This window comes from Calypte anna, chromosome 1, assembly GCF_003957555.1.
Source record: "Calypte anna isolate BGI_N300 chromosome 1, bCalAnn1_v1.p, whole genome shotgun sequence".
Lineage (NCBI taxonomy): Eukaryota > Metazoa > Chordata > Aves > Apodiformes > Trochilidae > Calypte > Calypte anna.
The window spans coordinates 10,777,251-10,805,240 of NC_044244.1; the positions used below are offsets into that span (position 1 = coordinate 10,777,251).

At 38.4% G+C, this 27,990-nt stretch overlaps 1 protein-coding gene across 2 annotated transcripts in view; it reads left to right on the plus strand.

The window, feature by feature from the left end:
* The first annotated feature begins 6,152 nt into the window (after positions 1 to 6,152).
* Positions 6,153 to 27,990, plus strand: part of SEMA3C (semaphorin 3C) — a 113,508-nt gene continuing 91,670 nt past the window's right edge. The window contains exons 1-2 of one of the 2 annotated variants that reach the window (XM_030456641.1): positions 6,153 to 6,532; positions 9,621 to 9,761. In XM_030456641.1, coding sequence (XP_030312501.1) covers positions 9,659 to 9,761 — 103 coding nt within the window. In that variant the 5' untranslated portion in view covers positions 6,153 to 6,532; positions 9,621 to 9,658. Of the gene's footprint in view, positions 6,537 to 9,620; positions 9,762 to 27,990 lie in introns of both variants that reach the window. The other variant, XM_008493022.2, reaches the window with a different exon arrangement.

Sequence of the window (27,990 nt, forward strand, 5' to 3'; positions counted from 1 at the left end):
CTGAAAACACGATCAGTGTTGCAATTAAAGCACCAATACACCATCTGTACCACACTAATTCCAGAGACAAACCTGGGATCATAGCAGACAACATAACAGCTTCTTTACAAAATGGAAAAGAATACTTTGCTGGAAGCAAGGATTTCTTCCTTAGTACTGAGATATGCTATGGTAAATCCCATAACAACTCAATGCTGTCCACATTGGGGGAATTATAGGGTACTTTACATTTACATTAAGAGTGCTGCTATTTCTGTTTCCTAAAGAAAATGTAAGAATGGTCACAGTAGATCACTTGAGAGATCTAGCTTAAAATGCCAGTAATGAGGTAATATGAGGTAATGCAAAAGGATCAGGCTTTATGATTAGGGGAGAAGACTTCTCTCAAGCCTCTTACATCCCTTAGCATCCTCTGGTCCATATCCTCAGATCCTTGACATGTCCAGGGGACAGTGGGCATTGTTCAGACTGCTTCAGTCAATGCTCTGCTTATCATGCATAGCTTAAATATGATTTTTTCCAATATTTTTTTTCTTCTTTCATCTGTAGACACAAGTTCTTTAACTGTTACTTCAGTATGGGAAAAACTTCCTTAGGGAAAGTAATAGGGGTATGGGCCAAGAGGACACGTTTAGGAAAGGACAAGGCATATGCAGAAGGGCCCTTCTGCTCCTCTTCTAAAATAACTGCTCCAGTAGGATGCAAACTATATACAGTGAGCACCAAGCTGACAAATACCACAAGTAAAGCTTGGTCTTTAGTACTTACAGAGAACAAAACAAATTGAAGACTCCCAGGTATGCAGTCATTACTCTTCATTTGAAGATGGATGATGGGAAATAGGACTGTGCTGGTATATTATCTAGGGCCAGACTGGGGGTAGATAGGTTTATATAATCAGGCTTCTAGAACTATGTTTCAAACTTAAGATGAATGGAAAAAAAAAGTCACAAGCCTCTTTTTTTTTTTTTCCCAAACCAGGTTATTCACATAACGCTATATTAACGCTGAAGTAGCTGAATTAATTGAATTACTTTTCCAAAACTCCTTGTGACAGAATGTGAGGACTCCTTTGAATGCTGTGAGCCCTGGAGCAATGGATAAAGCATCAGGCTGGAGAGTGCTTTATCAGGCTGGAAACTGCTATGACACACAGGGATAAGTCACTGCCTCCCTCTCTCAGCAGATATCTTCCTCTCCCCAATCTCTGTTTGACTGTTTGGATAAAAAGCTTCTCCATAACTGCTCTTGCTTTACTTCTCTCTGTGTTTGTATAGCTCCCTGCACCAGGGGACCTTCACTCTAAAGTACTTTCAATACACAGATTAGACATTGTTGCATCCTCCATGCCTTTGTGCCTTCTTGTATTTATAGCTTCCTTGGCCTGAGGCCATCCTTGGTGCGTCAATGACCCATCCCTTCTCATTCAAGTCTTTCTAATACATTTCTTGCTAATCAACTTGCAAAATAATGATGACTTGTTTGATTTGTTAAAAACTCAAAACCCAGCTTTGTGCAAGCACAGTGACTCTGGTTATATCACTGACCTCATTTAGTCATAGCAGCTAAAAGGTGGAAAATCTGACCAAAGCACTGCATTTCTCCTAGAAACAGCAATAATGTGGTTGCCTCAGTGAAAAGGGGAAGCATGAAGGCCTGGTAGCATATCAGGAATCAGTTTACATCTTTTGTACAGACACAGCAGTGCTTAGTTGGTGTTGACCTTACAGAAATCAGTCTGGTCAATGCCAGAGGTCATTATGAAGTGCTGGCTCACTGACTTCAAGGGAAGCCAATCAGAGCTGGGTCTATTTGACTGGAGACAACTGGAGTTTTATCTAAAACATACTTCCCTCTGTGCCCATACAGGTAATACAGTACTTCATGAATGTGATTACACTGATCCTGTTCCTAAGCAGCTGATTTTTCTTAAGCTGTGAAAAGACAATTTGTGTCCTGCAAATGGGTTTTCACAGAACCTTAAGTAGTAAAAAAGCAAACTGATGGATTCAGTTTGACAGCTCATTGCTAGTTACATGCCAGAAGTTTTATAAGGCTTTGACCTTGGTGATGAAAACTCCCTCTTCATAAGAAGTCCTTATATGACTAGTTGCCCAGTGACAAGTTATAACACACTATGTCTAAGGACCCTAGCCCATTCCTGATTGCAGTGGTACTGCCAGTATCTTTCTCTTTACTACCTCCTGAATTTTTTTACTATTGTGAAAAATAATATAAATTGCCATTCAAATTAGGACACCCTCAAATTAAACACCTAATAGTTTTCCGACAGTAAACTGCTGATATATTTCCCACTTCTCCCAGTTTTTGTAAGAAATAAAATAAACAGTGATGAACTAATTAGGTTACCTAGTGACCTTGCATGTCTCCAAGGTGAACTGACACTCATAAATGAGGACAGAGGAAATAGAAGGTAATAGCATTTTCTCTCATCATTTGGAATCTGGACACTTACTGGGTACACAATTATTTTTATTTTTAAGGAAGGAATGGATTACATTTGAGGGTCACTTCATTATGCCTTTACTACACTTTTCTTTAAAATAACTGGCATTTGATCTTTTCTGAATTCTAAGTCTGGCCTTGCTTTCAAAGAATAAACTAATTATTGAGTCTGTTGATTTTCATGGCTAGCTGCTGCCAGTTCAGTGAAATTATTGGATCTGCTTCCACTATGCTTTCTTTAACCATCTGACTGTGTCCCAGAAGGTTCCTGTCTTCCTTTTCTGACATTTTCATCCATCTTTCTTTTCCCTGACTTGCCTCTTTCAAAACTGTGCTTCTTCTGGTCCTACTGCCTCCTATAATCTGTTTGCTTTTTCAGGAGGTTAAAATCTAAGTGGGAAGAAACAAAAAAAACCAAAACCAACCAACCAACCAAACAAACAAACCCCCACAAAACAAAATGCTAAATGAATGCCTAAAACCACTCCTGCCTTTCTCTTTGGCTTCTCTCAGTGTTTAGGTCTAAAGCTAGGCCTGGGTCCATTAGGATGATTTGTTTGGGTAAGAAGCAAATACCATGCATAGATACAACAAAATCAGCACCTGTTTGTTTTGGCCATGAGTGTTTGTCTGCTCAGAGCACAGTGCAAGAGTCAGAATTGCTCTGACCCTGAAGCCAAGAGTGAGGTCCTACCTGTCCTGACACTTGTGCTGCAACCTGGCATAACTGCACTTAGTTATAAATTTCACATGCACTAATTCAGAACTAGAGACAAACTGCACTCTACATTGTATGCTTTGTATAATACAGGACTTATTAAAAATCAGCTGCAGAGTCCAATTTATTTGTCCTCATGCCTGCATTAGCCTGTAAAATCCACAACCTGGAAAGCAAGTGTCTTACATATTTTTCATTTCACTCACAGGGCTGATTCATGCCAGTATATATTGAAACCCCACCTCATAGTTTGGAGAAGTAATTTCCATTCCATAAGTTTTGCTTGAAGCTAATACATGCTTTTACAAAACATCTAAAGTAAAACTTTAACCATTTCACTCAGCCCAGCTGTGAAGTTCAAACTGCTTTTTTAAAGTTAATTATCTTGCTCTGGCCTGCACACATGCACATTAAATACAAATAAATCAATATGGCATGCTTATTCTTGTTTCAATTTGCTTTTTGTTTTTAAAATTAGCATACTCTTGCTTTGCCTAACAGATATATGAGAGTGATGGTATCTCTCAGATTAAAGTTTTGCATTTGTCTCTTTGTAGTTCATTTGCTATTTTATAAAACCAAAGTCCTTGAGGGAGTGGCGGAAAGCCCCATAATTTTCCTCAATGTTCCATTTTACCTTTTTATCTCTGATGCAGCATATGTGAAAAAGAAATGCAGATAGCCAGATGGCTCCCCAGTGTCCATACATACAAAAGCACTGACAAACAGAAGTGACTTTAAATAATGCAGAAGTTGATTCATGCTTCAGCATATTCTTGTTGTTGTCTTTTTTTTCTAATGCTGTATTACTGGCATCTTACCTAGAAGTTTATTACATGTAAAAAGAAAAAGTAGAGCAAACATATATTTTATTTTAATTTTAATTAAGGCAAAAATATTTGGGGACTACAGTTAGAATCACCATAATTTTTAGCACCGGTATTTCTTAGTAACATTCTCCTTTTCCTTTGACTACCATCTATTACACATCTCCAAAAAATCTCCTAAAGAGAGACTGCTTCATATTTGCTTTGTGGTTTTCTCTGCACCTTCCTCTGAATCACCCTGCATAGATCACAGCAAGAGAGAGAGTACTGAACTAGCTGATTCACTTCTGTTACTTGGTGTGGAGATCTCTAACTCCACTTAGCTGTGGGGATTTTCCAAAGCAGACAAGTGACCTCTCCTTTTGTCAGAGTGCTGTAGTCAGACTATGGCATTTGAACATCACATTTCAAGGCTGAGCAGCATCATACCCACAGTTGCACTGCCAGCCCATTAAGTCCACATTGTACTGACAGCAAAGGTTCACACATTTGTGCATAGTTTATCTGTTTTAAGGAGGAGAGGTGGAAAAGCATCACTGTTTTTAATGACCCATGATCTGGAGACTTCTGTTCATCTGATGGCATCACCTAATTTGTCCTCAAGGTATGAAATGGTTCAAGCTTTTCAAAATTCTGGACCCATTCTCAGCTGACATTGGTTGCAAATCTGATCTTTCATTTTAGAGGAAAGAGCATCCCCTACTTTTTTGTTCTCTGGGCTTTCTCTGGGAGAAACTCTTTAAAATATGTGTGATCATAACTCATGCAGATGAGTTTTTACACAAAGCAGTCTATAGACAGGCCATAATGACTTCCACATGTATAGACAAAATTTGTTTAGTAAGGGCACTGCATTCAGGTTATTCCATTCTAGCTATAATCCATTAGTATTATTGTCTGCTTTAGTTAGTAGAGCCATAGTGCGGAATAGTTGGAAACAAAATTGTAACTTGAGCGTATGCACTGATTCACTGTGGGTTCTTGTTTATTTGTTATACTTCTGCCTTTGGGATATGGCTGCAAGAGCATCATGAGATGTGTTCCTTCAACATATTGCTGTGATGATACCCTTCTGTGCAACCTGCACCACCTCAGTGGGAACAGAGACCACCTCTCCCTGCAAAAGTGGAAATTCTGATTGAAAACAAGCTTGCACCTAGCAGGACAGTCTAGAACAAAATATGCTCGCAAAACAATTAGGAAAACCTAACCTTTTTGGGAAAAAAAAAGAGCTTGAACAATGCAGCTCCCACTCTCCTAAAAGAAAACAGTTTTGAAAACTTTTGGTAAAACTCCTGGAGCAATCAGGAAACTGAACTACAAATCTAACTACTGTTCTAACGCTCCTTTTTAGTCTTTTATGCTCGTTTCCTTGTGAAGTTTCGAAGCGAGGGAATAATTCGAGGCTGGGTAATAACAAGGACAGCAAAAAAGTCACAAACAAAACAAACCAAAAGCCCTCAGCTGGGGTTGATGTGTCCTGGTTCTCTCCTTGCCATCACCGTCCTGCCCCTCTCCCTCTCTTCAGTGACATCTGCCGGCCTCCCTCGAAACCTCCCAGCTCCCTCGAAGCTCTCCGGCCGTTCCAGGGAGCTCAGCTCCGCTCTGCCTCCGCTCCCCCACGCGGCCCCGCTCCCCGCGGAGCCTCACACACCAGGGACCCGGATCCCCGCGGAGCCTCTCCCACCCGGGATCCATCTCCCCGAGAAGTCTCTTCCACCCGGGGTCCAGCGCCCCGCCGCCTTCACTGGGGCTCGGCCAGCAGCTCTGGCACTGCCATCGGGGCAGCCCGCACGGAGGGGCGGGAAACTTTCCTGGCGAGTTTCTCCCGCTCCTGGAGAGCCCCGCGGGCCCACAAATTCCGCGGATGGGGATCGGAAACTACCTGCCACTTCACCCCCCTTGGGAGCAATCCACAGGGACTGTTCCCTTAAAAAGCTTTCGATTACATCGTACCCCCCGGTCCCGCACAGCGAGAAATGCCGCGCATTCTGCACCCTGCGCGCCCGCGATCACTCCGCGCTGCCAAGCGGAGCCTGGGGCGGGACGGGCAGGGCTGAGCGACCGCCGCGCTCGGCGGGGTGTGGCCTCGGCATTATTTATGAGCTCCAGCCCCTATTTGCTCAGCTAATGATGCACCGGAGGCCTCGGAGCCTCGCCTCGCTAGAGCGGCGGCGGGGAGGGCAGGGCAGTGCCTGTAACTGGAAACCGGAGACTGCACCGTCACCGCGCCGCCGCTTTCCATTCACTCCTAGGTGCTTAATTGAGGGCTGGGGAGAAGCGCTCCTGCTGCCTTAGGAGTCCAGATACAAGGATTATTTTACAAAAGAGCCGGGAGTACCTTTGCAGCCACCGGGAAGAGAGACTTTTCCTTATTTTAATTTTTTTTTTTTTTTTTAATATTCTCTCTCCTCCCCACTAAATGAGACGGGTTTGGAATTAAAATATTCTGCTAAGAGGAGTGGAGTCGGTAAACTGAGAGAAACCAGATAAAAATCTCTATTACTGGTCCCTCCAATAGGTAGGTAAGCATAATTGAAAGTTCTTTTTCTTCACTGTAATGGAAATGAAACGTGTTTGATGGTTGAATTTTCCTACCGTTCACGGAGAGTTAAAGCAGTATTTGCCAGATTAGCATAGCTTGCGTTTGGCGGGGTTTTGTGTCTGTGGTTTTGTGGTTTCTTCTTTCTTTCTTTTTTCTTTTTTCTTTTTTTCTTTTTTGTTCCTTCTTTCTTTCTTTGCTTTCTTCAGCTGACTAGTTTGAATGATTTAGGGTTAGGACTCAGCCTGTAGTGGATGACACCTGCACAGCACTTTGCTGTAAAACTGTATAATACTTTCCGAAAGCAATACTGTGTGCTGAAAGCAACCTCGGTGGCAGGAAAACTTCACCACCTCACTTCAATAGTGTTTTGCCAGTTTGTTTACAGTTAAAATAGGTTATAAGAGAAGAAATGTAATTAGACATTGCTTTTTGTCTGTCATAAATGATTCTTCAAAAGTACATGCAAGATTTTAGGTCTGTGCATTGTCAGCAGGGATCATGTGCACAGGACATGCTGAATATAGTATCATGACTTACTGAGATAAATTCAGAACTGGGATATAAGCCCAAACTAAGATTCAAACTTGCAATGAGTTTGTGTTCAGCTTCCAGGTATCTAGGTCTGAAATGAAATCTGTTTCCATTAGGTAACTCACATGTCAAACACCCTGAGGTACCTTTTTGGCACATATGCATTTATTATTTATGTGCCTAACAGCTGGGTAGGAACCATGCAGACCAGAATTTTAATCTTGTATTTGCCTGTCACTTCTGTGTTAACAGTGAAGATCTGCAATTTGAGCAATGAAATGTAGCAATGTTTCACTACTGTAACTGATTGCACCAGAACTGGCAGGAGGTGTGAGAGTGGGAGTGAATGGTTGCTGAGAGGGTTTTATTTATTGTTATTTCCTATAGTATCATTTAAGGGCAGAGAGAAAGCCACACACTTGTTCCTCTTTGACTTTTTATCTCTATAGCAAAGAAAACATTGTGCTACTGCTGTAAAATACTAATCCCAATTAATCTGTTAAATCACATGTTCAGTATGCTTGGCTATTTGTTTTGGCCTGACAAAGAAATTTTATCAGGATTTAATGGCATTTCTCTGTTAGAAGAGGGACAAGTTAAAGAATGGGGTAGTCATTTCAAATTTATAACCCACAAATTGCATTAATTCCAGAGTTTGTGCAGACTGTTTAAAATTATTCTTGGCGAAAATACTGCAACTGTCATTTTATCAGTTAACAGACCCTTAGAGATAATTTGGAACTGGGGCAGAATGGTTAAGTTTCTCTTGTAGACCAAATCTGTAAATGGCAAATTTCTGTTTTTTTCAATTCAAAGAGTTGTATCCTTACTTGAACTTCATGCATTTCTCTGTACTCCAGAGCAAATAATGAAGGGGAGTTGAGAGAGTGTGGGCTACAGAGCTGTGTATTCCCTGGTGTGCTCTCCATCCCACCCCCAACTTAGTATGAAGTTTTCATGGAGAGAAGCCTTTCAAAACAATTTACAGTGAGTGAACAGGGGATGACAGAGGCAGTAACGAGATACGGGGCTTTTACTACTAAGTCAGTGGTGTGGATCCAGACCAAATTGCTGTTGACCTAAAGTCATCCCTGCCTGACAGGTGGTTCCTGCCATGCTGTGGTGATTCCAGCCAGTTCTTTTAGGACAGGTGTGAACCTCAGAGGGACCAAATAGACAAGCATGTAGAAATATTGCCTTCCACCGGAGGGACTGTAGTGCTAGAGCAGAGCAAAGGTAAAGAAGTGTAAGATGATTGCAGAGGCAATCATGAAATAAATGTATAGCTTTTAATTCTGTCTTCTAGCTGTAGAGGTTGTCCTTCAAAGTTCTTCTGTTTACTATCAAATCAAATATATCACCTAATTAACCAATAGCTGATGTCTAGTAGAAGGGCTGTTCATGTCAAAAAGAAAAAAATATATTTAAGCAGGGAAGTAGAATGGGCCTAAAATGAGGATGTGTTCTAGTCTCATTTTTGCAGCGGAGCTGAAGAAGAAAGTTGTCACAGATGAAGTGAAATTTGGACTTCACAGAAAGATGCAGTTTAGGAATATTACGGATAGGCAGTATTCAGCTTCTAATGTCTGCTGGGTTTTATGGGTCTGGTCCAAAGTCCATTAGAATTGATAGGAAAATGTTACTGATTCCAGTGGGTTCAAACCTTCCTAATTAAGGAAAGATTCAGATTTGGGTTTAGGGTGCTTTTCTGATTGAGGAGCTCAGTCTTCTCAGCAGCTGAACACTGTAAAATGACTGTAGATTAAGCATTATGCAGGAGGAGTAGCAGCAGTATTGAGTGTCATGCTGTCCAACTCTGGGTTTTAGTGCTCTGGAGAAGTCTATGGGAGTAGGTAAGTACACTGAAAGGAGCCAGCCCCAAAGGCAAATGTTGACTAACAGTTTCAGGCATGTTGAAATACTTTTGGTTTCAATTGTTTTAAAATTGGTGGCATACATAGTCAGGATTTCATTGAGGGCTGTTAAAAACTTAACTTACTGAAACATAAAGCTCATTTCCAGGCACTCTTGATTTCAGAAGTTAAAAGAAAACAGACATACAACAAACAGCAAAACCCAAACCTTCCGCCCGCCCAAAACAGGAGAGGGAGATTAATTATGATGTAAAGTAAGGAGAGATGTCTAAAAATATCAGCCAGCTTTTTATTTGTGAAACTTTATCTCCTATCCTTGCTTTGCTCTGCCTTGACATTTAGTACAGTTATATTTCCAGCAGGTGGAATTGTCCTTATTTAAATAAAGCAAATCTAATGGTGTAGTTTGCCTTAGCCCAAGCTTGGGCTCTGTTGGTTCATACACAGGTAGAGAGCTCCTTCTGTGGCAGCCCAGAAGACTGTTGGGTTAAACAGTGTTCAGATATATAAAAGAAAAAAAGAGAAGTGCTGCACCTCCTTCAAAGTGTCATGTGTTATGGCTTCAGCTGGGAGAGCTTTCTAACTCAGATCTTTCTGTAGTGTTGTTTTTGCTTCACAAAATTGTATAAAAACAGTAATGTGATATCTCTGTCTTTCAGATTTTGTTTCTTGGATACTAACTTGCAAAACTGAAGAGATGGCATTTCTTGCACTGCACGTGTTGACTGGGATATTTATTTACTTTAGCAGTGTAAAAGGATCTTCCCAGCCTCAAGCAAGGGTGTTTCTAACATTCAATGGTAAGAAGATAAACATTCTTAAGCAAATGTTATGATTGAACGTTTTCTTCTTCCTCTTAAATTCAATAACTGAGTAGAAATTGGCTTTTTGATCTTCATCCAGAATTACTATTTTTGGTTTGTGCTTTTTGGTTAGTACCTGTCAGCCTAAATTTATTTTTTACCTGAAGTTCATTGCTACTGTAGATACAGGTACATAAATAATAATACCTTCTCTTTATTTTGAGAGCTAATATGGATTAATAAAACCAGAGACTGTATTTCTTATCCTCAATTTTGTTTGGGGAAGATGATAGCACATGGCACGTAGTGGAAGTTATTAATGTTTTGAGTTGCTTTCATTTGGAGCCTTACTGAGATACTTTATACTGTGAAAAGCAGGCTGCTTTAAGGTTTAGCAAAATAGTAGAGAGTCCTTTGACAAAATATCATTCCTTGTGTGCTTTGTACAACATCTTAGATGTACATAGCATGTCTCAATCACTGATGCCTGCATACTGTAATCAAGCTGTCAAAAGTAGTATTCAAAAGAAAGGTGCTTTTACTTCTGAAGTGATGAACAATATCTTTTTGGTACAATTACCCCAATATTACCATGTTGTTACGTTGCTTATTCTTGTAGTATATGCTGAGTTTAGCCACCACTTTGACATGTGTGTTCTTTTGGTATTCAGATTCTGTTCATATTAAGCAGAAATTTTCTGTCACTAACTACAAGAGCATTAGCAACCTTCAGTTCTCTGCCTTCAATGGTCTTTGAGGCCTGAGAGTCTGCTATTCCCTTCTCCAAAAATGTCTGCATTAGAATGGTTGGTAAGGCTCAGGAGTGCAGGACTGCCTTGCAACTGCCATGGCCTGCCTTTGGAATATTCTGTGGGTTCTGAATATTCCAAAAGAATCACTTAATAATCATAACATAACCAAACTGCCATTTGCCACAGTGATCGTCACTACTTACTCTTGAGTCTGTAAGATTCTTGAGTACTTGTACTCTTGAGACCTGTCTAAGGAGACCTGCCAAGTTAGACCTTCCACAAGTACCAACCAGACTGAAAACTGGCAAGATATTGTATAGGGCCCTGAACTTAGCACAATGCTTAATAACTGTAAATTGACATGGTTCCAATAAAAACAGTAGTAGAAACTGCATTCCAAGGGGGAACTGCCAAATGAAGAAATAGGTGGGAATTTCTTTTCCTTGCTTAAGTAACACTGACTTAATGTAGATGGTACTTGATGCAGCACAACTCAACACTGAAGCGAGCTTGGCTGTGGTTGTGTCACGTCTGTAGGTTTGTCACAGTTACACAGAACAGGCTGATTCAGATTTCCACATAATGTCCATGGGGACCTTGAAAAAAAATCTAGGTTTCCCTTGATCTCCAATATGAGCATGAAGTAGGAAATTTTCAGGTTTTGTGATATTCGACCTTGCGAATGACAAATACTCATAATGAGGGGTAAATAGGGGTTTGTATTTTGTTCCTTGTCTCATCACAGGCCAAAGTCTGAAATAGAACCACCAAAAAAAAAAAAACCCCAAAAAACCCAAGCCCCCCCCCCAAACCTAGGGATTTAGAAAAAAATGGCATTTTAGAAAAAAGAAATGTTAGTTTCGCTGTGCCTCTAGAAGGACATTGTCCTCTTTCCTTTAAAAGGGGTTATGAAAGCTTTACATCACCTTTGTCTCGTGAAGCTTTTGGGCCCCAAGAGCTCTGTCACCCTGCACCAGCACTGGGGACATAGCCCTAGCTCTCCTGTTCCTGACTGTAACCCTGCTGGGCTGCCTCAGTTACAGCTTGCTTCTGCAATATTGTGTACAGTAGGTGCATCCTTGTGACCTCTTCTTTTTTTACACCAATGCATTGCATGGCTAAAACTGAGTCTCTAGCCTCAGTGAAAGTCAGGGGAAATTGTCACCAGAACCTTGAAATATTACCTGATTTTCTTAAAATAGACCTGTTACTTTCTGTAATACTTATCTCAACATTCAACCTTAAAAAAATAAATTACATTTTAAAATCCTTGATTTTTAATGGGTCTTTCAAAGTCCTACAAGTAAGATATTTATTATTGATTATGTATTTCATAATGTGAGAGGTAATGTCTGAAATAAAGGGCTGAGCTTTTTGTATAGTGTAAGACCAGTAATTTTATTTGTAAGCTCAATTTCCAGCTTTCATAATGTGAAAAGAGTTTGTTTGTTGTTGTAGATAACAAGGTAATATCCCCTTCCTTAGCATGAACTTATATTCTATAATTCTTCATTTACTCACATGGGAACTGTTATAAGGAAAAAAAAAAAAGGAAACTTCATGTTGTTCTCTAGCCAAGTGCAACAACAGTCTTTATGCATAAGCTGCTGCATAGCTTATTGTTTTTAAATCATGTAGAAATATCAATTTATTTGCTGTCTCCATGCCCTAAGAAGTTTTAATTTTTATGGAGAGTTGTCACTCTTTTGAAGTGCATAATTTGAAAATAAAACTATAATTAGGGCTCCTTATGTTTTATATGACATTAGACAATGAAGACAAGTCATTCAAGCTTAGGATACTTACATGATATTTTTCAAGTTCTGAATTGGACTTGGCATGGTGTCTATAATCACATTGCATAAGTTTTGGGGGTAGAATGTGTACAGGAGGAGAAAATGAGTGATGCTTTTCAAAGCTAACCTGCTCCTTCAGGGTAAAGTCAATTGAGCTTATTCACTATGCAGCATTTCTCATGGGAAAATCCAGCAAGTATCTTGACCTATTCTGTTGTTCATCAGGAAAGATAAAAATGTGAATCATTTGAATCATGGGCTACTTTTCTCTTTGTCATCTACTTAATTAAGAATCAAATGTAATTAAAAAGTAAGCCTGGGTAATACCTCAAGAGCCTGATAATAGGGATTTTGCAATTAACTTCAATGGATGAAGGACTGCAACCCTAATTTCTGTTTTTGAAATCAAAAGCTAGGCCCCTTGTCTAATTAAAATGTGGTTAATGACTTAGCTGAGATTGTTAAATGTATGTCTGACACAAGTGTGAAACTTACACTGTGAGTGCCTTGAAAATTGCAGTGCTATAAAGAACCCCAGCCTGATTTCTCCTGCTTTGCACCTTGTATAACTATTTACTGGGATGAAGGCAAAGGCCAGGCTGGAGCTGAGCTGCATCTTTTTGCACAGATACATGTGGCTTCACATGGCACAAGGCCTACAGAGAATCAGGCAAAGGGGTTCTCAGTTTGTTTAGGATGATTTGTCATGACCTAATTGTCCCTCTCAACTGCAATGGCTCCAACCATCAGTATCTGTAAAACATCTCCACTTGAAGAGCAGCTGCAGTTGAAGAAGAAAAGATGACTCCAGATTTTTCTGATTCTGAAATTGCAAAGATGTGAAGCCTGTGGTGCAGCAGCTGAAGCAGTGTTGGGGAATCATCTTCTGTGCTCATGAAAGAGTGAAGGAACCTGGGATGGGGGAAGCAAAGGACTTGACACATCTCCCTAAACTATTAGTATACCATTCTCCCTTCCTTTACCTCTTGTGGTTCCTTGTCCCTGGAAGAAATCTTCTTTAAGTTGCTTAAATCACCCATCATAATTTAAAGTGCAATAGTTCTTTTTCTCTCCATAGCAAGACTTTCCTTATCTGTTTATGAACTATCAAGCATAGTGCCTGCTGTTTCTCAAGCTACATGCATTCCTCCTTGTTACTGAATGTTCTTGAACAGATAATTAGGAGCTGTATCCTTCAGTCTTTACAGGGGGAAAACATTTCTCAAATCAGAGGGAGGAGAACAGTCAAAATAAGAAAAAATTATTAGACACCAGGATAGTGTCACCCTAAAATGTTGGGCCATACCATTTTAAGATCAGATTCTGAATCAGACAAAGCAGTTCCAGTACTTATTTGTGAAAATACACATAAGCAAATCTTCTTTGAGCTTCAAATTTATATGGAGATGCCCAACCAAGTAATAATTTCACAATTTATTGGGAGCATTTCATGCATTCTTACCTAAAATGTCTGGTCAAGCAGATATTTCCCATGCAGATTCTCTCATTGTCTCCAGTGAAAATTGCGTATGAGAAGTGTATCAAGGCTAATTTTCAGACAGTTTTATTCTTTTTTTTTTTTTGTCATAAAATTGCTAGAACACGTAAAGCACTTTTAAGAAAGTATCAGTAAGCTTCATTAATGACAATTAAAAAGCAAAAAATGTCACCAGAGCAACAACAGCACTTATTCAACTGTCAACATATTTAAAAAGATTTAATGCAACCCCTGTGGTTACCCTCAAGGAAAAGTAAAGGAACTGAGAACCATTTTCTTTGAGCTCTTGAGCAACAGCAGTACAACTTGTTTTTAAACAATCCCTCATTGTAATGTTAATGTTACCGCAGTTAATAAAAAGTTCGTTTATTATTTGAGGGACTTTGTGCTGATGACAGTTTAGTAGGAGATGGTTTATCCTCAAATCATTGATTGGATCTTTGGTTCTGCCTGTGGAATGAAAACTACTTGCAAAATGAAGCAGAGGTAAAGCATTTAAAAAAAAAAAAAAAAAAAAAAGAAAAAGAGAACTGTCTTTAATTATATGTTTATATGCAGAACTCATACAGAAGTCTCTTGAGTCTTTGTATAGTTGCATAATTTTCAGCAAATTGTGGGTCAGATTTTCTCAGAAGTAGCTAATATGTGACTTCCACAGCTTCGTAGATCTTAAATAATACTAATTTATAAAGTGTTTAACACCAAACGTGAAAAATCTTTCCCTTTAATTGTCTTGCATTGGAGATCTAAAAGCTAACTCACTTTTGAATACTATCAATTAAAATAAAATTCCTTTTTGTCTTCAGTAGTGAAGTTGGTATTTTTACGTATGGTTGAATACACTACTTTGTTCTTAAAGAAAAATACCTACTTTACAAATTTAAGTCATTTGGGCTTGATTTTTAGACTTTATCTTCTTGTACATGGATTTTTTTCTTGCTTTGTCTTTTTTCTTTTATTCATCTGTTGTTGAAATTGAATTACTTCTATAAACTATGAGTTAACAATTTTTTTAAAAACCCAAAGTTTTCAAACTGATATTAATGTCAGCATTATGTAAAAAGCTCCATATTCTTTTTAGAGTTCCATGGATAGAGTTCCCTCCCATGTGACAAATGACATGAAGTCTGCTTATTTTCATGCTCTTGTTCTTGTTTGCTTATTTGGCTTCATTGTCATTACTGTTGACAAGGGTGCACTGGAGAGAAGATTTTAATGTATCTTTTCTTTATTTACATTGATTGTGCCATGTGCTGTTACTTCAGCTATGAAAACAACTGTGCAATAAAGCTGATACCTAGCCCACTTCTTTTTTGTTCTTTGAAGTTTCTACAAGAGGTAACATCATTGAAGAGTGTAAATATGTATGTGGCCTTCAAGCTAGTTAATTATCAGGCCACAAACATAGGGGAAAATCATAAAATTAATCCCACTCTTGGTTGAAGAACTCATCCAAATTTTACAAATTTGTGAAGACTCGAATGTTTCTTGCATGATGAGAAGTAGACCTGTCATCTAGGAGATTGCTTACTTCCTTTAATCTCTTTCTGTTCCCCAGCTCAGTCAGTATGACCTGTATCTGAAAAATCTCTTTTTAATTATGATTTTGGTATGATTTTTGTTTTTTTTTTTTGTTTTTTTTTTTTTTAAAATCAAACTTTATCTTAGGACATTTTGACAGATCTGACACATCTTAGCTCTCTCTACTTGTCATAGAAGAAAGCAGCTTATCTTGGCCAGTTCCACTGCTCTCTCATTACAGTTCTGCCTTTTTTTGCCTGTGTAAGGCAAATGCTGAAGTCCCTACATAGGCAGTTATATTGCTGTTATTGTACAACATCTTTTTTTATGTTTAAAAAAATGTGATGAAAGAAAAATGGCATAGACATTTCTAATACCCTATCTTTTTCAGGATCATGAGTGCCAGTAACAAGAGCTCCTCTGTGAGCCCTTTCCAGACTGGATGAGTTCACAGTTCACTTTGATACGTGGTGCCGCACAAGCCTTTTTGTGTATCGGATGTAGTTAGTGACGTGACTCACAATAATTACTCATTTTATTGAAGTGCGTTGACTGAGATCCTGCCATGAATAAATACATAGAACAAGACCTTATCCTAGCATTGAACTGGTCCTTCCCTCAACATGTATATTTTGTTCTTTTTTTGGTGCTGACTTTCCAGTACTTCTCAGTGACACTCCTTAATAAAAGGACTGGGCACTCTTTCTCAGGGAAAGGCCTTTGTCACAGGGACAGTTTGCTGATTCACAGTGTGCTTTCTCATCTCATTACATTCAGATGGCAATGGCTGCAGCAGACACCAGGTTAAAAGAAGGCTGCATGTTTTCCCCCTGTTCATCTGGTTATAGAGCTGGGGTAACAGGGGTGCAAGAGTGAAAAATGCTCTATTGCCTGCATCAATCAGTGGGATGTTGGATCTTCTGTCTTACTGTGAAGTGCACAGATCAAGACCAGTGTGAGTTTTCAGTAATGAAGTGAATGATGGTGATAAATGGTTTATAGCATATATCCTTTCTTCTCCTTCAAACCCCCATCCTTATTCAATGCAAACATGGTAGAATTGCATTTGCATCATTACTTCATCTGACATTGATCTGGCTTCTATCTGGAAGCAGAAATCCTGCTTGCTGGTTTACTGAAGCTAAGACATTGGTATCCCAGCAGAAGGAAAATAAGGAATTGGCCTCTCCCTTGAAATCACTCTGGTACTAGGACCATCATGCCCTTTAGAGAATTTAGTTTTTCTTCTTGTACTTGTGAATATAAGGCTGACCCTATCTCCTTGAAGAAAAGTCTACTGCATCTCTTGAGCAGAGCGTGATGGAGGTTGTTTGCTTTTCCCCTTTCAGAACAGCTAATGTTTGGGATATATTCCCAGCTGTTCTCACCCAGCAATTCACTTATGCAAAACTGGCTGCTACAAAGGCACCTCAGTTACCACAGTTAATACCCCAGATTATACTTAGATTACTTTCAGAAACGTACTTTAAATATTTTTAATTAATGATCTCACATTATTATTTTATGTTCCAAGACAGTGATACAAACAGGAGACATTTTGAAGAAATGTCCCACTGTTGTTTTACTTATTATCTGCAATGAGCTAGCCCATGGTATTTCTTCATTATCTGAAAAAAAAAAATCAGTTTTGTCTGGAACCCTCCATCAAACCATCATGATGGAAATATCTATAACAGTATATAGCTCCAGTGAGCTCAGTCAGGGAGTGCCAAGAAGTGCAGAAGCTGTTAGGAACTCTGTGCCGTTAGGTGGGGAAAGTGAATTTCAGGCCTGGATTGTGGATGCCCTCAAATCACCACAAGCTTAGAGTTTGGTCTATGAGCACTTTTCAGAGATGAGCCCTTAATTCGTATTTGACCAAGTCTTAATTTGGCCAGTTCTTAATTTCTCTGCCACATCCTACCAATCTGAGGAGTGTGATATGACATTTTTAATATTACATCAGTAAGGGAAAGGAAAAAATAGATGGGTTGGGTTTTCTTGAAGGCTGTAAGTAAATACTTCCTATGAAACATAGCCTATTTTTATGGGAGGCTTTTAATTCTAGTAGAAATTTGAAATGCAAATGTGATTTTGTGAAATTCAACATTTAGAAATAGTTTGGAATAAATAGCCAGACTTTTGAACTGTTCTGCTTAATCTCACTGTTCTTGGATAAGTGATTGCTTCACCAAAAGTATCTTGTAGAACGTGGATGAGGAGACATCACATTCACCCTGGATTGCCAAGTTGCTTAATGCAAAAAAAATGTGTTTAGGCAGCTAATTTTATTAAAATAAACCAAACCAAAAACTACTACTACTAATAAAAAGACACAACAAAATTAAGCTGAATCAAATTTCTCTAATTAAAAGCATCTCTTTCAACCATTAAGAGGGTCAGGCTGGCATTCTGAAATGAAGAGCAACTTTGCTTTAGTGTTACATGATAAATTTATGACATATTAAAATTAACTTTCAACTATGTACTGTCCTTTTACTATTTGCTTTGCAATTTCATAGTTCCTATATTTCTTTGCAAATGCAACTGAAAAAAACCACCATCTTTTAAATCCTTCCTTGAGAATAGTAGGCTTTCTCAATCATCTGTTTTTCTGAGCAGTCTTGTTGGTTCTTAGAATTTTTTTCTTTTCCTTAACACCATTTCCCTTTGCCATTCTTTATCAAAAATACTTTTGCTTTTAAAAGTTTCAGGTTATTCAGAATAAATCAATTTCTGTCATCTCGGGATCAATTAAATTGGGCAAATATTTGGTTTCTTTTAACATCTATATAAATCAGACTGTATCACTCAGTTTCCCAGCTTAAAGGAGCTGCAGAGTTAGATTTACAGGGATAAGGGAAATATGTGAGGCAAGTGTCTAATCGCTCATTCAGTTCAGTCACTGGGAATGATGAGGTTGGTTTTCTTTCCTTCTCATGTAACAGACAAAGAATGCAAAGTTTCAAAGAGCAGGAGAAGATCAATATCGTGGTATATCTACTCACAAAAGCAGTTTAACAGGAACCAAAGAAGGAAAGATAGTAGGACAAATGTATTCATCATAGGATAGATGTATTCAGTAATTTAATTTTAGTGCAAAAAGGCACATCTGTTCAAAAGACATAACGCACATTATTATATATACTTCTGTTTTCTGCTTTTTGATCCCAAACATTTTCCTAGGTGTGAATCTAAAACTTATTCAGAAACTCCTTAGCAACATCTGCTGATCTCACAAGACAAGTAGAATTTTCTTCTCCTCCACTGAACCACAGCCAAGCAGGGAATGAAACAAGGTGTTTTCCTTGGTGCAAGCACACTCACACACTTCTCTGGCCTTTCTGATGCATTTCAGTGGCACAGGATAGTTCTTAACACATTTCATTTCTACAGTTCTTAGAAATTCCTCCTTGTCTGAAGTAAGCAGCCTGCATGCCAATCATTGCAGTGTTCTGAGAAAGTCTTTGTGTCAATATGTTGAGTACTCTTACAAGACACAATATCAAATTAGTGTACAAAAATGTGGGCACTTGCATCTTCAGAATAGTACTTGTATTATTTATTTTATTTTTTTAACATGAACCAATTAAGATGTTATTTTCAAGGAAAGGCTTGGCATTTTTTCAAAAATTTACTTTTTGAGCCCTGAAAAGGATTTCGTTGGCACGGGGAGCTGATCCCAGGCTTAGACTTTTTGATGGCTTCAACGTGATCACAGCTGGAATTTTTTAGCTGATTTGGATAAAAAGCTACTTCCTGCCACTGTTGAAAATAATGCTCCATCACTTTACTTATTTTTCCTGAAGCAGACTAACTACAGCCAAGTCAAAAGAATTTAAAGCCCTCACGAGGTGTTTTATTGTTGTTTGCATTAGGGAAATAAAGCTGTGCATACATGGCTATAAAATATGAAAATTAATATACCCATAAAGCCATTACCTCTGATTTAATATCTTACTATCTTTATAGCACTGATAAGTCCCTTTAGAATGAGAAGAGTGTCATCCATTTGGTTCTCCACCAGAAACCTTGTTTTTTTACAAACACTTGCAAACATCAGACTTAGAAATGTAATTTTCAAAAGCAGAGGAGTGCAAGAATCAATTGTAAGTGATTTGTATTTCATCTTCTTCTTCAGATTACCTCTCTATGATTTCCTGATCTCAGGTACATGAGTTCTTAAGCTCACACAGGCATCTGGAGGAGTCTGTTCCTAACGTGGCAAAAGTACATAAAATTGCAAAAATAATTTGAAACTTTCAGATGGGGTCACGTATACTGCTATCTGCACTAACAGTGTTCAGAAAGTGAATCAAGGAGAAGATTTACATAAGTGGCCAGCATGGTTTAGCCTGCCAGCCAGATCCAACAAACAATAAGCTTTATCTGTTCCCATCTTTCCTTCAAGACATGGAAGAATCTTTGCTTTCACACATTCACACACATTCAGTGCTTCCTTATGTGATGGATTCACCCTTCAGCCCCAGCACTAAAGATGACCAGTGTGTTCATGAAGCACTAGTGTGGTGCTTTCAGAAGAAAAAGAAAAAAGGTCTTGTTGTATTTGTGTTGTAAATATATGACTAGACTAGTTAAAGCTGCTGCTGTGTTCACTTCAGTACAAGCAGGCACTGGATTAGAGGGACAAGCACAGGAATTCAGCATCTCCCCAGCAGCTGGGGAGGGCAGACCACCCTGATGGAGGAGCTCTGACAAGGGTTTTATAGAGGAAGGTTGTGCCAGCTGAATCAATACTAAGGCAGGTTTCATACCTACTGTGGTATTTACACCAATATGTTGGAGAGAGTGCCATAGTGGAACTAAATAGTTTTTATTTAAAAAGAACCTTTATTGAGGTTGGTTTTTTTGGGTCTTCTGTTTTTTGTTTGTTTGGTTGGTTTTTTTTCATATAGATTAACCTGCCATAAATGATTACTTAATTTCCATTTGCTATTTCAAAAGAAAAGATCTATTTCATTCCAGCTTCTCAGAATATCATTGCCAAATAACTTTCCCTTATAAGAGCACTCCAGATACATTCAGCGCTGAGGTACAGTGATGAGATTCTTCTCCATTCTTCTTGTTCTTATTATATTTGTTCTTCTGTTAAGTGCAATTTTTATTGGCATCAGTACTTTGATATTTGCATTGGTATTTGTATGGGTATTGGAGTCAGGTATAGAGTGCTGGTTATGAGACAGCCTGTCCTTCTCCTTGTATACTCAGTTTTTCTCACACTGTGTCCTTGTAGAGGTGAAAGAAAGTAGTCTGCCTTGATTTTTCCAACAGGCTAGTGGCTGATACTTTTCTTTTCACTCTGCTTGGTGATTGTGAAGGACCTTTGCTTTGAGGTCATTCCCTTCCTACATAGGAGGGGACAATGGCACTGGGAAGGCTTTATGGTTTGCATATGGCTGTTGAAAGCTTCCCTAGCCAGCTGGAGAAAACTTCCTTTCAAATCAGGTTGGATCAGAGAGAAAACATCTAACATCTAAGATCAACTAAACTTCAGATTGTGTGTAACATCAATAAACCACAGCACTCTGAATAAACAAGGTGGTCACTCCCTGTTTACTGTTCTCTTTGCTTATTTTTCTGCTGTCTGTGATTGCCCCAACCTGTTTGCTGAGCTGCTGAAAATGAGTTTTGTTCAAAGTTAGTCTAATTCTTGATTGATAGGTGTGAGTCCTATGTGTAAATGTGTGAGAGAGAAATAGCAGATTGTGTGACATTTTTTCTCGGAAAGTCCCTGTCAAGAAAGTGACTGTGGAGAGTGAGGGGGTGATTCAGCAGTCACTAAAAGGTGAGAGGATCTTGTGGGGATTGCACATAGCACAGGGCTTGGGGTGGAGTTACTCCATCCCAGCTCCCAATGTATGAGAACATGCAGCCATAATATCTGCTCTAGGAGTAATCTAGAAGTAATCCTTTGAAGCTGACTTCAGATCTGAGACCAGATCTTCTCATGCTGAAGAAAGTACATGTGTTTATTCTCTTTAGGAGCAGTTAGGATGCAAAATACTAATCTTCTATACAAGAACTGAGCATGGTCTGGCCTGCTGAGTCATTTCCATGTTAAAGTTTTCTGCAGTTGTGCCAATCTATTTGTTTTAATTTGTGGAGAGGCGACACTGGGGGAGAAGATTGCTGTGTCCAGTTTTTAGCCCCTCTTAGAATAAGAGGTGCTGATGAAACAGAAGAAAGGCAGTCAGGGTCTGCTAAGCTGTTCTAGGTGCTGAAACACATGAGAGACAAGGAGGGGCTGAGACAGCTGAGTCTCTTCAGCCTGTAGAAGAGAAGTCTGAGAGGCATCTCACAGCAGTTTCCTACTGTCTGCAGGGAAGAACCAAACTCTTCTCAGAAGAGCACAATGACAGGACAATGCAAAAGTCTCAAGTTTTAGCAAAATACATTCTATTAAATGGTAGGAATTTTTTTTCCTTTCCTTTTTATTTCTTACCATGGGCATAGTGAGACATTGAAATGGGTTGTACAGGGAGGCAATGGATTCCATATTTCTTCAGGTACTTGAAACTCAGCTAGATGAGGTCCTGTGCAAACCCATCTCTCTTCAGTAGCTGTCCCTGTCTTGAGCAGGATTGTGCCTGACATAGCATTCAGGTGTCCTTTCCAACCTGCATCCTTTGTGGATCTGTGTTGTTACTGGTGATTAGCAGGCATTGGTATTAAGATGTTGGTATCTATTTTGGCTGTGTTTCCAGCACAGCTTATCTACTAAAGCTATTCTGAAGAAGAGGGAATGTTTTTCTCAAAAAGGTCAGAAATCTGACCCGAATGACCTGGCAGCCTGTGTCCACAGTGGAAGCTGTAAACACTCAACGTCAGGAATTTTATTTAGATGCCTACTGCAAATTATTGCTTCTAAAGCATGGCTTTCCAAATCTGAAACCTTGCATGTTATGTAAATTACTTTCATGCAGTTTAATACAAGAGTTCCCTGGTGTGGAAGGAAGAAACACAAATCTATCTGTAGCTGTGCTGCAAAATGTAAAATTTATGTTCTAAGGAACAGCAGAAATCCTAGATATGCTTTAGTACATGAAATTCTATGAAAGTGATGCCAGATGATTCTACTTGTATTTTGTGTACAAAATCTCCTTTGTTCTCTTCTTTAATACAAAGAGATTGCCTCCTTCATTTTCAACTGGGCTCCTTTCTAGAATGAGTAAATCACTACCTGATATAATGAAATGTGTAGAATTTAACTAAATTTACAGGTGCATAATTTATTTATTTTTAAAACTGTATCAAACTCCTTTAGTACGAAATAAAAATCAAAGTTAAATTAAATAAGTGACATTTCTGACCAAAGTTCATGGCATACATTTGATATCAGAGCAGATATTAGATCTTTAGTTATTGTGACATCTTGTTCTAGTTTATTTTCAAAGTTTGTATTGTAGATGTGTATAATTCTACATCAAATAGATAAAGCAGACTTCTACAGTACATACTATGTAGAGGTATGCGTGTCTACTTCTGGGCAGGCTTTTTGTTTTCACTTTTAATTGTGCCTGGGATGAGCCTAACCTGGATGTAGAACCTTGCACTTGGACTTGTTGAGCCTCATAGAGATTACACTGCCCCATTTCTCAAGCCTGTGATCCTCAAGTGCACCCAGCAGACCACACATCTTGGTGTCAGCAGCAGCAAACCTGCTGTGTCCTCCATGCCATTGTCCTTATCACTGGCAAAGATGTTAAACAGCACTAGATAAAAATGGTACAGTCCAGGGTAAAAAACTCTGAGCTACTTTGACCCACATTCTGGTTTACATGCATATCATCCTAAATATGTCCAAGCCATGGTATTTTCTTTCCTTTCAGTAGCTGAGTTTGCAAACTCGAGCTCTGTTCTTTAATGATAAATGTGCATACACACACAAACATGCACAATCAGTGTAAAAAAAACAAACCCTAATGATATGATGTGCACTTCAGAGCTTATACTTTTCAGTTTTGTGATTGGCACTGTATTATTTTGAAAATTTGAAAAATCATTAAAAGTTTTTAGATTATCAGGCTTTACAAATTTAGGAAAACTTTCTTCAAGGGCTCTGAAAGGCTGTAATGGTCTCTAACAAATACTGACATAGTTTAACAAAACCACTCTGTGTTTCCTGTCTTCCATAGAATCACAGAATCATGTGGGTTGGTAGGATTGGCCATCCAGCCAACATCCTGCTCAGAGCAGATCTGATTAGATCAAGGTAGGTCTGAGACACGTCTAGTGCAGTCTTGAGTAACTCCAAGGATCCAAGGATCCAAGAAATCCCACCTTTAATGTCAGTGTTGCAGTAGCCTCGCAGTATGTCATTATTGCAAGATTTTACCTTTTCCTTTGCTTCTTAAAACTCAAGGAACCTAGTTCTCTCATCTCTCCATGTGTGTTATGTGCTGCAGAAACTTTATTTGTTCTTTGGTTTGATTTTAGGTTTGGAGAGAGATTTTTCCTTTCGAAGGGTGAGCTGGCCACTTCAATTAACAGCTCACCATCTCTTTTATCCTTCTCCAAACTCAGGTCCACATACAATAGGAACAGTCTGACTCTATTAGTAATACTATAGTTCATCATTAAGCCACTAAAACTGTGTAAGATCAGAATCAGGACCACATATCTGTGTGTGTACGTACTTAATGACTATTAAGTTGCTTCAATGTCCATCTGGGGAAGAAAAAAGAGGATTTGGTTGGCTCCAGTGCAGTTAGAACAAACTATTGAGGTCTTTTTTCCAGAGAGTATGAACAAATGTGAGTGTTGTGTCTCATGGCAGTTGTTGAGTATTTCTTATGGTTGGATATCATGATATGATAAGAACTCACCTGTGAGCCATTTTTAGAGAAGTTCCTCTACTTTCTGAGGATACCCTTTGATTCTTGCCCATAACTCAATTCATATAAGCATTTTAAAAGGAAAAGCCTGTGTATCCATTACCAGTTCCCTATTAATTTATATTTTGGACATTAATCCTTCTCACTAGGGGAAATCAAAGCCTTGTGTCATTTTGGTAATACCAAAATAGCAGCAAAATAACTTATATATGAATAATAAAAGAGAAAAGATCTCATTTCACTTCTTCAGTCTCTACTTGTGCAGACAAATTCATTCTCTCTGTGTTAAAGGATAGGTGGGCTTTGTCTGTGCAGAGGTATTCATTTTCATTTGATCTGCCTTAATCCTGAGAGTATGGGTTCAGATCCCAGAGCCATTGAAAATATTAACTTGATTCTTCCATCAGCCTTCAAAAGCTCTGTCACTGAAGACTCTCAGCAGCTGTTATCTACTATAATAAATGCCAATGATAAAAAAGACTAGATGGGATAAAGATATTTTTTTGAAGAACAAATAAAACTCTTTTATTTCTAAATTAAGTTAGGGAAAAAAGCCTTTGATGATAACTTTATTGATAGAAAATACCAAGAAGATTGGTCTTGGATAAAGCAATTGTTCTTTTCCACAAATATTGCTTAGGATTTGGGGGTCACAGTTCATAGTAAAATATGCTGCCTCTGTTTGCCCAGCTGCCACACCCTCTCTGCCTTGTCTCCTGCACACGAAAAAAGAGGCTGAAAACAAGGTAAAAAGAAAAAAAAATCTAGTGCTACTCTCCTTGTAGGACATAAATAATGTAAATGGTATTACAGGATTAAGACTTTTTACTTCTACATACATATCACCCCAGAGGAATTCTGCCCTGGTATTTAGCAGAGGGCAGAGGGCACAGCCTCTCGGTCTTGGTCTGGTTTTGGCTCAGTAGTGACATGGAACGGTGATCCAGAATGCAGGAATAAAGGGAAGAGTCTCACAACTTTTTTATTGTAAGTTTCAAATCTTGTCAAATCTTGTCTTTTGAATTCTTGTTGCAGCATCTGAAAACTGTTCCTCTACCATAACCAGGGTTTACCAGCTAGAATGTGCCCTCAGAAAGAGGCAAGCCAAAATGAAAGGAAACTCCTAAGGAGAAAAAGGACATGGAAATTCTAGGTTTCATTTCAAGTTAAATTTTATGGATGTTACACACAAGCTAAAGATAGTGTTGCAGAACTTTTAGTTATGAAAACTTCTGATAATAAAATTAAAAAAAAAATAAATCAGCATTCATACCTGTCTCCATACACTTCAAACAGATATATTTTAATTTTAAAATATCCTACAGAGATTTATCTGCATCATACGGCTTGTACTGCAGCAGTCTTTCTCTGCCTTACATGTTTCCACTTGGTTTTGGCAAAACATAAGGAAACAGCAATTAAGAGGAAATTTCATTTCATTTAATTTCATTTCATTTTAATTTTTTTGAGAAAAATAACCAAAACAAAGGATAAATCCTTCTGAAGTCCAGTGATGTTACTGAACTTTGGATCATCATCATCATACTTTTGATCAGGGTCAGTGTTTCAATTAGAAATCTACATTTAATTGCTTTCCACCTAAAAAGGAGATGTGCAGTTATGAACACAGTGATACATGAAAGTGTTCAATGATTTTTTTTTTTTTCACTGTATTGGAGTTTTCAATTTTCTAATGAAAGTTAGAATTTTATACACACACTCACACACACACATATATATAGCAATCAGTTTCCATGTTTTTCAAGTTTTTTTCTAATTTTCCAACTTCAGCATGAAGTATTTACCCAGTTCAGAGGTTTCAGAGCCCATGGAAGTGGGGATTCATAAACAGGGTGGTACTTACACGTCTCAGGACAGGCCTGGCTTCTCCATTGGCAAGGTTGAACAGGGTACATATTGGCTGCTGTCTCTTCTTCACTGCCCATGCCAGTAATTACCACTTTGTGTTATTTATAGACACAGAGCTGGTTTGCAGGTTTTTTTTCTCTTTCTTCTTAGCCACTACCCCACACGACTGTTACCAGGCTTTTTGTTGAGGTTTGTCTAGTGGAAGCAGAATTAAAGATTTTTGTGTACTTTGCCATCTTCTGACAACTGGCAGCAACTGAAATGAGGCATGTCAAGCAGCTACCACAAAAAGAAATCTGTACTTTTCAAGTTCAGACAAAGGTTAAAGGAAAAAAGCTTCTCTGTAATTGTGCTTTTTCATACATAAGGGAATATTTTCACATTTGAGAATATTTAATTTTACTAATTGAGGGAATGTTACATTACAGCTCGGAAGAGAAGGTGAAATCCCAAGCAAAATACTCTTTTTCAGCAGAGCAATGCTAATGCTTGTGTAAGTCATTTTGAATAATATGGGGGTGGATGGGAAGCAATAATTCATTACTGTCTCTCCTGCAGTCAATTAAATACATCTCATACCTAACTGATGAAAGCTGCCTTTGTCTCTTTCAGAAGATTCCTATTATTATTATCATAATGAAAGGGAGTAGGACAATTTTTCCTAGCATCTCAGATCTTTGGAAGAAGGGAAAAAGTAAAACCTAAATGCCCCAAAACTTTGATAAAGGTATTTCAAAATTAAAAGAAGGAAAAAATGTTCAGCTAAAGAGTATCTTTAACGAAAACAATCTCAACAAGGTTTCATAAGAAACATGCTATACCTAGAAATGTTTGCAAACATTCTAATACAGCTAGTGTATATATGGCCATTTGTGATAATGCTGCCTCTTTACTGACAGGGGTATTGGGAAACTAATTTTATAAGTTTGAGACTTGCAAATACCTGGGTTATGAGAACCATGTAAGTACTGGGAGGCTAACTCTATTCTGCACAAAGAGAACACCAAATTTCTATAGCTGTTTCTATAGCTATTTCTATAGTCTTTCCTCTTATGTTGACTGTTGTTAATTGCTGGACCTGCTGAATCCTAAACTGTGCAACACAACTGAGACATTTTCACACATTACAAACCTCCAGGTCAGAAAGCTGATTATCTGCTGTGTAGACACCAGTTTAATAGTTTAAGATCTTATATGAAATCAGAGAACACCTCAACATAGCAAAGAAGGAATTCCTACTTTCTGCATCCTTCCCCCATCCCTAATTTGGCTGCCTTTCAAATAGTATAATTATAGAAGGATTTCAAAGAGCTGATCTCTTTAATTTCCTTCTCTTTCTATAAAATCTATTGTTATTTATTCCTAAGCTTCCTAAGAGACTGCATACTATTTTGCCAAGCTAAAATGTGCATTGCTTTGACAATTCTTAACACTTACTGCCTCCTCCAATTTGATTCACATTTGCTCCCTTCTGTATCTACTCCCCTGTCCAAGTTAAAAAGTAAAATAAAGTGGAAGAAACGTTTGGGCCTCTGAACACATTGCTGAAAGGTTCCTTTTTCTACACACAAGTGTTCAGAGTATTTTTCACAGAAGAATAGCATAAATTATGGAGATTGCATTCACAGAACAGTGAATGGTATTGTCAGTTTGCTTAGGAAAAACTAATGGGATTGTAAAGAAATACTATCTACTTTACCAAAGTAAAATTTGACAGCTGGAAAAACAAGAGCAATAGACTGGCTTCCATTTTCCATTGATTTTAGCCCCCAATGTTCAGAAGACTTCCTTTTTTGCAAAACCACATTCACACTGCCTACACATGAACACACAAGGCTCTTTTGCTTCAAGCCAGAGGCAGATTAAACATCATTAGGAGACTAAAGCTTATGGAACGTTAAGATTGTACCAGATAGTAATTTGACAAATAAAGAA